Source organism: Chinchilla lanigera, unplaced genomic scaffold (genome assembly GCF_000276665.1).
Source record: "Chinchilla lanigera isolate Chin_1 unplaced genomic scaffold, ChiLan1.0 scaffold00045, whole genome shotgun sequence".
NCBI lineage: Eukaryota > Metazoa > Chordata > Mammalia > Rodentia > Chinchillidae > Chinchilla > Chinchilla lanigera.
The window spans coordinates 9,443,082-9,455,735 of NW_004955446.1; the positions used below are offsets into that span (position 1 = coordinate 9,443,082).

The following is a 12,654-nucleotide window of genomic DNA, read 5'->3' on the forward strand; positions in this document are numbered from 1 at the left end:
CAAGATCTCATTCTCTGCTTCTCTCTCTTTGGCCGATGCTATTTATTACTTGTTTGCTATAAACAAAGTGTAACCTAAGTATGGCACTTGCTTGAGTTCTGTGAATCATTCTGTCAGTTATTGAAACTGCAAATAGTCACAGGAAACCCTAGTTTCTAGGTCTGAGGTGAGGGTGGCCTTGGGGGACACAAAACTTGTAGCTGGTGTCCAAAATCCCATAGCCTTGAATTTAGTAAACTCTCAGTAGACATATATTGGCATCACCATTCAAAAACATTTGAATTGCTAATGTCAGATGGTTTCAAAATGTTTGGACACCACCTAGGACAACTCAGACCTTGTGAGGGCTCTTCTTTTTCCTGCTGTCCTCTCATGGTTGCCTTCACTGTTCTATGCTTAAGGAACAACATCTATAACAGTGCTTGTGTAAGGTCTATTGTATCCAATAACCTAACTTTATTTACAGATATCAAATGAGTGTTTAAGTTTTCCTTCTCTGTTCTACTCTTGCATCTCTTTTCCTACTCTTGCCCTTGTTGGTGCCCAGATTTGATTATTCAAATCAGTGGCTGCATTGCCACTGAAGTGAAACACAATGATAATGCGAGTTTGACAGTGTCGTTTTAATATAGCTCTTATCAAAATGCCCATGTCAAAATGGTATTCTCTTATTAATAATAGAACAGCTAACATTTAACCTCTAACTTGTCCATAACCCCATCTCTGATCAGAGGGGAAAACTATTTTAAACACTCATTTGATATCTGTAAATAAAGTTAGGTAATTGGCTACAAAAGACTTTACACAAGCACTGTTATAGATGTTGTTTCGTGAGCATAGAACATGAGATACGGGTCCCAGAGACCAAAGCATATGGTGGGCTCCTCCCAAGGGCTCAGATATATGCTGAGATTCTCACTCTGGCCTTGAGAATTGATGATTTGGAAAGGAGAAAACATGAGAGAATACTAACATGGACTCTATCCAAAATTAATGGAGACAGCCCTCATATACTAGAACCAATATTCTCTGATGAGAAAATGTAATTCTGTCATGATTAATGTGTTACTATCATATTAATTTTCCCTCAAATAATTTTTTCATTGTCTTTGCTTTAAGGACTGGGTTGGGGGGTTGGTTTGCAATCAATAATTAGAATAATTATCTTAATTCACTGAACTGCAAAGATAACAACCAAATCTCCAGTGGTCCAAGAACAAATGGACTCCAGAACTTTTCAGGCAAAGAGCCCTCTGTTCAACAAACACTGTCACAGATTTGGAAATAGATAGAGATTGACAGGGATTATGGGAGATACGATTTTTGTACTCATTTTACAATGCATGACTGAGAGCATATTTATTTGGTGACTGGGAAAAATAGGAAATAAGGGCCAATAGTACAGTATATATCAGGAAGTCCTATGCATATTCATTGAGGTCAGGAAGCACACTAGAGTAGAAGGCATGTTCCCGGTGGACCTGAATAAAAAGATATTATGAATGTTCAAATTAAAAAAAAAATCTTGTCGCATCCATTTATCTAACATACTTATCAGTGAAATAAATCAAACTCACATGGGTAAACATCGTATTCTCTCCCTACTGTAAGAAACTGAAAGAGTAAATAAGATCCAAAAGGTACAATAGATATTGTGAAAGGGAAAGAAACTGCTCAAAAGAAAAGAACAACTGGGAGGGGGGAAAGGAGAACAGAAGAAAGGGGGAAAAAAATATATATATATATATACACACGATAGCTAAGACAATTGTACTAATCTCTATTAGTTCATTGAAAGGAACAGTTTTAGTGCTTATATTGTTTGATCAGTTTTGCATGCCTATATCTGGTAATCTGAGATAAAAATATGCAATATAATTAATAGCCATTCTTAATTTCCTATCATCTTGCTTTGAAACTCTGTATTGTTTTATTATTTTTTTATTCTCTGGAAAATAAAAAAAATCTTAACTGTAGTAAAAGACACATTGCCAAGAACAATAGGATCAGTATGTACAAAGCAAGGGAGAATATTTTTACTTTTCTGAGGGGGATTAATAGGAATGTATCTTTCATTGTAATAAATTTTTAGCATTTAAATATTCATCATACTTTTTATTGCCTCATGTTAATTAAATGTTTATGGCAATATCTGTCAAATAAAAGCACTGTGGTATGTCCTCAGCAACTGTAGTCTCTGGATCTGGCACCATGTAACTTCTCGATCTTCTGCAAAGTCACAATGACCATGGAAGGTGAACATTTTGAATTGATTCAGGACATAGAGCAGTGGTGACAAATTCATGGCATGTCTGACATAGTGGGTTGTTTGTATCATTGAAAGCTCTAAAAGGTCACCATCGCTGACATAGAGGCAGCCACAACAGCACAACTTTAGACTCTCACAAAGGAGGACTTCTAGAACTGCTTCAGAAAATGTCAAGAACAATGAAAGAATAAGAGTGTTCAAGGCGAAAAGGAGTATTTTGAGGCAATTATAGCAATGCGTGCTTTAGTGTAATAAATTTGTTGCAATTTAAACATTCACCATATTTTCAAATCATCCTTTCATACTGGTAAACGTAACCACTTATTTTTAAAGCCTAAAATTCTGTCTTCTAAACAGGTTTATTAACAATCTCATAGCTTTGCTTTTAAATAATCACTACCAGACAGACAACTGAATATCAACAACTGAAAAATGAACTTTTATCACAACACTTTCCTTGAGAGATTATGTGACACATATAATTATTGTCCTTCAAGAAAAATCCATGCCTTAAACACCAGTAAGTAATTTCAAAGAATAGAGAGTTTATTATAATGGAGACCAAGGAAGTTCTGCTAGAGAGTACTGATATTTGCAATGAATATTGTGACACAAAATTGCAAGTGAGGACCTGCCAGAAAGTATCTTTTGGAGCGCAGGTGAAGCAGGACAGACAGCCATCTTAGTTACACAAGATCTTTTAGTAAAGAATAGAGGTCTTTTATATAATCTTTAAATCTTCTGACTGAGGTAAAGCTACATCTATTAGAATTTAGCTACTATCTTTACTTCAGTGTCAACATTTATGGAATATTAGCATTTTCAAAGTACACTGAGGTTAGTTAGGTACCAAAATGTAAAAGTCATACGGATGAGTGTTGCTGTTCATCCTGCTCCTCCTGCGCACCATTAACACATTAACTACTGATATATACTTCAGTCTTCAAGCCATTTGTTATTTTTTGGGTTAAACACACACACACACACACACACACACACACACACACACACACACACACACAATTCTCTGTGCCCAGAACATAAATCCAGGTTTGTTGGTCCATTCTGGGTTGATAGTGGGCAAGAGAAATGCTTAATAAAGACATCTGTAATTTGAACATATCATTTTTTAATATAGTTGCATTGTTCAGAGTCAAGGGTAAAGAGTTCACTGGGAGAAGCTACAATCAAATGTAGTAAATGGAGTAGCAACACCAATAACAAAACCAGAACCCAAATGCAACAGTTTTCCAGCTTGGACAGGAGCAGTAAGAGAAACTATGAAATAAGGGCATGAGGCCTGAGCAGATATTTCCTATAGGGTTGGTGACATTTCTGGCTCTTTTTAGGTGCCACACATGTACCACCTCACACCCCAAACCAAACAAAAGAAACTGTTTAGGGGTGGAATGTGCTACAGTAAGTAACTAGATAACTTGAAGCCATATTGCCTAATATATAAGACAAGTTTTGCTTTCTCTTTATGAATCTTACTCTCATATCCTCTCCCTCTTACTGGGAAGGGAAGGAATCTCATTATAAAGAATAAGCAAAATTTTAGTACAATAGTTAGAATCTTCTGATATGATTTGAATTGAGGACACTGATTTGCTTTCTTCCTAATAGTCTCAAACCATTTCAGTCATCAATGCTTGCTTGAAAACATATAATTGCTATGTGTCTGGATATAAGCTAACCTGTGGAAACTCAAAATAAGCAATGCCTATTGTTTTATATTTTTATTTCTGTCTTTCATATACTCATTAGTTAGGCAATTATTTCTGTGCCAGGAACTATTCTAGATGCATAAAAGCATGAAGTGTATGTTCTCATGAAGCTTATGTTGTTGGGAAGATAACCAATAAACAAGACAAGGAAAAAGATCACAAATATGTCAGAGGGTGACCAAGGCTATGGAAAAAACACAAAGCAGAGGGAGGGCACAGGGAGGGCTGCAGAGAGCTGCAACATGAAATCAGGTGGGGAAGACAAGAAGAACTTCTTGAGAAGGGACAGGATGTGGAAGAAGTGAAGGAAGCAAAGGGGGACCATAAGGCTCTCTGTGGTACATCCTTCCAGCAATGGCATAGCAAATGCAAGCGCTCTGAGACAGTGTGCCTTGTTTGTTCCAGGAACAGCAAAGATGTTTGTGTAGCTAGACCAGCACGCAGAGGGGAAGGGTAGCAGAAGAGGAGGTTGGAGGAGCAGCAGGTAAATTGCATGAAGTCTTGTAGGCTATTATAAGAGCTTTGGCTTTAATCCAAGGCAGGTGAGATGCTGTGGAGTTCTGGATCAGAGGTGCAAAACAATCTGATTTACAGTTTGAAAAAGTCACTTGAGTTGCTGTCCTGGGAAGAGTCTGAAGACTAGAGAAGTAGTGGAAGCAGGAAGCTCACTAGGATATTCTACGAATCCTGACAGGAGATGACGTTAGTATAACAGGTATTTTGGGTTGAACTGCCCCCTCCCCCAAGATGATGAAGCTTTAACACCTCGCACCTATGAAGGTGATCATATTACCTTTTTGGAAAGAGGGTCATTTTAGATGATCAAGTTAAGATGACTTCTTAAGGTGGACCCCAATCCAGTGCGACTTCCTCCTTACACAAAGAAGACAACACTTAGGAAGACAGAGACAGAGACAGAGACAGAGCAGATGTGGAGACACCGGGCAGATGCCATATACAAGCCAAGAAATACCCAAAGCTACCAGAAGCTAGGAGAGAGGCATGAAACAGATTCTCCCGCATATAAACTTCAGAAAGAATCAAACCTGCCAACAATTTATTGTTTACCTTCTAGCCTTTGGATCTGGGGATAATATTCTGTTATTTAAGATACCCTCTTTGTGCTGCTTTGTTACAAAATTTTAGAAAACTAATGTAAATGACTACAAATGGCAGGATTGTGAAAATACAGTTGGTTTTCTTTACTTGTGGGTTCAGTCTTTGTGAATTCTCCTCCTTGCTCAAATATATTTGTAACCTCAATATCAATACTCATAGTGCTTTCAGACATAGGTGCAGACGTGCTCAGAATAGTGAAATATTGGAATGGCCCAACACACACATTCCCAGCTAAGGTCGAACGGGTCATGTCTGTCTTCTTGTTTTAGCTCTCATACTGTAAACCCAGCACCCTTTTCACAGTCTGTTTGGTGCATACTCTTCACCTTTATATGTCTGATTGATTGACTTTTGTTATTTCACTTTTTACAGCAGCCCTCAAGCATGGTACTGAAGTGCTGCCTGGTGTTTCTAACTGCAAAAGGCTGTGATGTGTCTCACTGCGAGGACACATATGTTAGATAAGCTTCTTCCACGTATGAGTCATAGCACTGCTGGTCATGAGTTCAGTGTTAAAATATGTATATCACATATAAAATATGCTGATATATTAATCAGCTGGCAAAATATTATGACCAGAGACTCACAGGCACCCAACACTGTGTTTCTGTTAAGGGATAATGATTCAGTATTGACTAACATTGGAGCAACTTAACTGCCATGAATAAAGAGAACAGACTGTATTTTGAAATTATGTCTAAGATATAACAGTATTTTGTGAAGGATAGATGTGGAGTCTGAGAAAGAGAGTAGTTAAGATTAATTCTAAACTTTTTGGAGGTGTTACTTATTATGATGGAAAGGACAAAGGAGAACACAGAGTGTTTTTGATTTTGGAAGGCTCAGTGGATTATGGGCCACCTACCTCCTGTTTTTAACTAACATAACTTAGTTTTATGTTGGGTTTCCTGTACAAGACAATTGTTTCATGGCTGGGTTAAAACAATAGCAAATGTATTCATTACTAACTAGGGAGAGAGAGCAAACTCTTTGAGGTGCAGCATGGTGGTGGTGAAAATCTGGGATCAACATGTTGTCCTAATCTCGCCACTGTCCCCTCTGAACCATGACAGAACTGCCAGAACAGTTGACAAGAGCACTGAAGGAGAGTAGAACTCTCTGAGCAAAAGTTTAACAAATGCTCATTGTATCTTGGTTGTTATTACCAGTCTAACATCTTCTTTTATTTAATGTGAGGTCACCCTTCAGACTTTTCTATACATTTTGGAGGAGAAAGGGGAAGAGAAAACTGCAGGGGAAGAGAAAATTTGTGGGCAAAATTTCATTCCAGTTCCAGCACATCTGCAGTGGTGTCTGGAATGTCACCGAAATGAATTATTTAAAACTGGTGGGAAGATGGTGTTAGACTATTATACACAGTCTGATGATTTAAAAAAAAAATCAATCTGCCTCACCAGATTTCCTGCTTAAAAAGAACTGTTGTATTTATAGTTTTTCATTGTGTCATAAGGCAGAAAGTAAATAAGTAAGATGTGGGAGTATAAGGCAATGCCACTCTCTAACAGGAAATGTAGCAGCCTAGGCTTGTGTGCCCTCAGAACAGAAAGACCTGAAAGTCACGGATGGGGAAGGTTCTAAGTCAGATGAGAAGTGGTAGACATTCTGACTCAGAGAGCTAGACTTTCAGAAGGAACCAAGACCACTGATCCCAGTTCCAAATACTTGAAGTCTGATTCCAACCAAGTCTCAGTAAACTCTCTGGCCACAGTCATCTGAAAAACACTTCAAAAACACTCTGGGTGGTGGGGTTAGTCGTAATTTCATATCCTTTAATAAATTGCTTATTAATTTAGTTCTTAAATAAAATCCCACTGGAAGAGTTAAAGCACAGAATACTTTGCTTATAAAAGAGGGGTAGCCTCTATTTCCCTAAGACCATAGAGCCACTAGCTGGCTCCTCTTCCCTCTGCAGCGCCATGAAATTTTCTCCTGAACAAACTCAAGGTGAAAACAAGCGGGGATCTGCCAAAGGAGCCTAATGACCATAATTACATACATCTTGCAAATTTCAGCCAAATCCTAACAGCACTGAAAGCTTCCCTGCAGCTTCCAAAGTGATTGAACAGCCGTCTCTTGCTTCCGCTGCTCAGTCTTCCTTTCCCATAAAGCATCAGCACACAGGCATCCTCCTCCTTGTTTCCAGGGAGAGATGCTAAAACAGTACCACTGAGCTACGGACTGGAAAATTGTTCGGATGGTAAATTTTACGGTATGTAAAAATTTTTCGGTATGTATTTTACCAGGAAAAAATTAGGAGAAAATATTCGGTTGTACTGATTTCAGTACTGCAGAAAATGATTGATAGATGTACAGTCTAATACTATGACAAAATGTAATCAAGTAACAGTGCGTATGAGGTTCTTTACATGGTCTGTAGGAAGCACTATGATAGCATTGTGACACAGATGAGGGAGTGAGCAGCCCTGTTCCCTGCGATGGGATGGGAAGGGGTAGGGGTGTATTTTACAGCTTCATAGAAGAGTTTGACAACTGAGCTGAGCTTAGAAGTTGAGCAAAAATTTGGAAGTGTAACAGGATTCTACGTGGAAGACCAGATGTAGTAGAAAGATGGGGCTTTTGTTAGAGACTAGTAACTTGCATTGAGGTACACCGTCCACCATGATAAAGTTGGGATTTTTTTTCCAAACCAAAGGTCCGAGCAAGAGATGAGTTTCAGAGTCACTTGTGGAGTTTTGAAAAAACACATTTGTCCATAATCTCAGGGGAAATTTGGTTTAGTAGGTTCAGTTCGAAGTTTAGGCTCACATATGTGGCCAAACCTCCAGGGCGATTCACATTTACATCCTGAATTACTACCACAGGCTGTGAGACATCACTAAAATTCTAGAATGGTACCTCAGTGCTGGCGTTTCACTTGTTCTGGGAGGTACCATGAGTGCCAAAAGTGATGAATACCAAACCAATGATTTTGGCTAGAAAGGATAAAAGGTCAAGAGGCAATTGACTTTGGCAAGAAGGAGAAATCAAACCTTGCTCAGAAAATTGGGTGATGATGTAACCACCAAGGCAGTAAATGCTGGCCAAGGTACTAAACTCAACGTCTGGAAAACTAGCTGCCAAGGAGTAGGTGCTCAACAAATTTTTAGCTGAATAACTTTTTAAAAACTATCAAGCAATTGTCATACAATTGTGAGGAAAAACCAATAAGGGGTTATATATTGATGAACAGCATGGGTTTTGTTGGTTTTCAATGAACTTAGCTGTCTAGGGATAAGAGGAGTAGGAGATTACAGAATAATATACACAAAGCTGAGAGTGGCATTAAAGAAAAAAATCAGAGATTTGGAAAGTTTGGTCTGGGTTCCAGAAACAACAAATGTTTCAGTTTGCCTCTAGAATAGTAAGAATTTAAGCTGGGAAGATGCAGTGCCATCATAACGGAGTATTTCTGAATGGTGGACTGAAGAAAATTTTAATTAGTTCAGGAGGAAATGTAAGTAAGGTAAGAGGTGAGTTGGGGGCAGTGATCCTCCACGATATTCATTATTGTGTTCCTTTGGAAGAATCTTTGGACAGCAGTGGGATAGGATGCATAGGGCTATAAGGCAATCTTAAGTGAAGATCAGTTAGATGGCTCCAATAAAGGTAGAAGCAAAAGATAATTAGAAGAAATTAAACAAATTGATCAAAGAGGAATGAAAAGCCAAGAGTAGGTTCAAAGGATAGTCAGAAAAAATTAGTATACATGAGCTGCTCTATACTGGGATGGCTGAGTGATCTGGATTCACACTGTGCTGGGCAGTGGAGTATTTCATTGCAATAAACAGAAATAACAATGCCAGTAGAATGAGCAGTTTCCGGTAAAGAAAACTGATTTTGAGGAACCAGCAGGGTAGACAGGTGGAGAAATATTTTAGGCACCTGGAAATGCAACATAACAGTTTACAGACATTTGGGAGCCACCTGGTAAAAGCTGTGGGAGTGGATAGACAGCCAAGGACACAAAATTCACTCACAAAAAAGTCACTGGGGCTTCCTTGCCCTCAGCTAGGGGAGGAGGAGGTGAAATTTGGGAGGAGGAAGGGGTGTGCTTAGAGAGAGAGGAATTATCTAGAAAAACACACCCTTCAAAATTAAGAATCAGAGCTCCAAAAGGAAAGAGAGTAAAATAGTTAGAGAATTGGAGGTGGAGAGAAACTGAGATGGAGTACCTGGGTCTGCTGACCTGTGCAGGGGTAGAAGAGTCGGTGAGTTGAAGCCAGACTGACTGGCGTATCAGAGGACAGGAGTGAGGAAGAAAGAAGAAGCTATGCATTTCCATGTGTTTGATGCTTGAGCCAGGAGCTCTGGTGGGCACGACTCCTGGGATCACTGCCTTTTGTTTTTAGTGAGCTCAAGATAACTTCCTTTCTATTCCCAGTGGTCAAATAACTTTCACTGAGAAAACAGGGCAAGAAGAACTATAGGTGTCAATGTCCTTTGGAACCCTGGAATCTGAAACCTAATTCATGAACACTTCCTCCCTGAAAGCTCCAGTGTCAGCATTTCCGGACAGGGAAGAGTCAATGTTAAGGTTACCATGTTGGGTGAAAATATATGTGTCAGGGCTGTGTGGGGCAGTTCACTAGTTATAATAACACTATTACCTGAACAATCATTTTCAGAGCTAACTTGAATGCTAATTTTATCATAAACTAAATCTCCATATCTGTGGACTTGCTATTTCATTCAATTGTGTATCAAATCTGTTGGCATTTAATTAGGGTTGCCTTAAATTAATGCATTAATGTGCAAAGAAGTGGCATTTTTACAATACTATATTCAGCTTACCACAATGAAGGTTACTTAAGCTTTATTCTGTGTCTTCCTGTGAAAGGTAATTATTTTTCATGTAGGTTCTGAAGCTAGCCTTCTCAGTTTATAAATCTCTGTTTCTCTTTTGAGTCACTATTGTCAATGGCATTATTTCATATATGATGTCTTCCTAGATGAGTAATTAGCATTTAAAGGAAACAACTAAATACATCTGACCCTCATAGGATTGATGGTATGCATGTAAAAGTATTTTGGATAACACTGTTACAGAAAACAAAAAAGAATACTGTTTGCTTTGCCTGTATATTGCCTATCCAGTGCTTGCTTACATAAGATGGGTTGTGACTATTTAGAGACAAAAATGCGTCATCATTAGTAGTGATTAGGACTGATGATGCACTATTATTTATTCCTTCTTAAATTAACAGCAATGTACTTGTCTCCACAGAAATAAGGATGATAGGATGCAAACTACTGTTATCAAGGAAATGAAGACAATTTGCCAAAATGACTTCCTACCAATCTCTTAAGCATGGTTCTCAGCAGAATCACCATTTCTTTGGCTTATGAACTCTGAATGGCATTGCACCATATGATGAATACATATGTGACACTGCAGTTTAGTCACTGCTTTGGGGAGAAAAAATGAAGTAGAAAAGTATCATTAGTGATGTATTAGCTCCAACTTACCAGTCTTGTACGGCATTGAAGGATTCTTCATTTGTGATGTCATACATTAAAATGAAGCCCATAGCGCCGCGATAATAGGCTGTGGTGATAGTCCTGTATCTTTCCTGGCCTGCTGTGTCCTAAAAGACAGTGAGGATAATCTCTCAGAAATAAGACAATACATTTTTTGGAGGTGATTAATAATACCTGAAACAGTCACAACAGAGTCTACAGTGCATGTGCAATGTATACCTATCTCTTCCACGTTGTTATTCCTCAAGATTTTTATATAGCAGGTTTGAAATACTCTGACAAATTGGTGTTTTTTGGGGAAAGATGTAGCTCAAAGTACCTTTTTCAGATGTTCAGACTCATCAACCAGCATCTAATGATAGAAAATGAAAGGAAATCTATCTATCAGTCTATCATATATATATATATATATATATATATATGTAATTTGTGACTCTTTCTGTAGTTTCATATCAGAAAAGTATATGAGCTCCATCATTATGCATTTGTGGTCTGTCAGCTAATACAAACTACTGGGAGAAAAAGAAATTTTATGAAAACGTCTGTGCTTTTAAGGAGCTTCCAGTTCAATCTCAGCTTACTCAGCTGTAACATGAGAATAAGAACACCTGCTTTGCGCTGGTGATTCAGCCGGATGGCTGGACCTGAGTTTAAGTTTCTTCTCTCCCCTTAGCTAGGGGAATGTGGACCAATTTCTGAACCTTTCTGAACTTTAGTATTTCTGTAGGAAATAACTCATGTGCCATGCTTCACACAGATTGCAGTAAGCAAAGGGTGCTTTATAAATGACAAGTACTGGCCTTTGCTCCTGACACGTGGGGAGGGTGGCTAACCCACAATAGGAGACAGCAGCATAGAAATACAGGGACTCCTTGCCTGCATAGACAGCATGGAATGGCTAAGTCTTGGAATCAGAGACAGATATCGCCTAAATGGCCCTGGTATATGGCACATGTATTGGAACTGCAAGATTGCTTCTCAATTCAACCAACTCTCACTCCATCCTCTCTGGATCTGTGGTATCACTTACTAGCCAAATGCTGTTTAGTTTTCCTCTTTGCTACTTCCCCCAGAGAATGGGGTCCACCTTCTCTCTCCTAGTACTCTCTAGGTGCTTAGTATTTTGGACAAAATATGAACTTTTCTCTGACTTCAGTCTAGGTCCTCTTTATCCCCTTACCCCTGAGATGCTTGCTTTGAATGCAGAGTGCACACCAGCTCCCCCTAGGATTCACCCTCCTTGAAGGGACAGCTAGTGTATTGGAGAGAACTGAAGAGCTCCATTTATCATAACAAATGAACTCAATCACTCAGAGGGCCACTACTTGGACAGGATCATGTTGGATATGTGATTCCTCCTCCTGCTTGGATGCTTACACCCCACAGTGGCAATGTTTGAGACTCTCTCCTACTTTGTGCGCCATATCCTCCTTGACATCTTAAGTTTAACAAGGTATCATCAAAGGTGGTTGGGGGTCAGAGAATGATTCTGGGAGAATGTGGGGTATAAAATGGAACTGAATGTTAGCCAAGGGTGTGACTCTTCATGAGGCCAATGATAATCATATGCTACTCTTAGAGCACGGATAACAGTGGCCTCGTTAGAATATGTTTACTAAATGATATTAAGGGAAATAAGATTTCAAAGGGAAGGTGAACACAGATTATAGTACTGAAATGATCAGAAAAGAAGACAAAACCAGTAGGATGATCCCTCAGAACATACTTCCAGGGCTGGGGATTTAGCTCAGTGGCACAGCGCCTGCCTGGCAAGCGCAAGGTCATGAGCTGGATTCCCAGTACCAGAAAAAAGAAAAAAAAAAAACAAAAAAAAGAACATACTTCCAAAAGCAGAAAACAGAAACGAAAATACAGATTTTAGTCTATGAAAATTTGACAATTCCTTAAATATGAAAGAAATATTATAGGTAGAGTTGAAATGATAGAAAATCAAGTGATAAACTGGGAAATTTGTTTGCACTGGACAACAGAAAACAAATATCAGTATCTTTTATATATATATATATATATATATATATA

At 38.6% G+C, this 12,654-nt stretch overlaps 1 protein-coding gene across 3 annotated transcripts in view; it reads right to left on the reverse strand.

Annotated features, from left to right (window-relative positions):
- The window catches only part of Rab3c (RAB3C, member RAS oncogene family), a 242,622-nt gene that overhangs the window by 107,784 nt on the left and 122,184 nt on the right, over positions 1–12,654 (reverse strand). For all 3 annotated transcript variants that reach the window (XM_013518392.1, XM_005392675.2, XM_013518391.1), the window contains one exon: positions 10,603–10,721. In XM_013518392.1, coding sequence (XP_013373846.1) covers positions 10,603–10,721 — 119 coding nt within the window. The remainder of the gene's footprint in view (positions 1–10,602; positions 10,722–12,654) is intronic.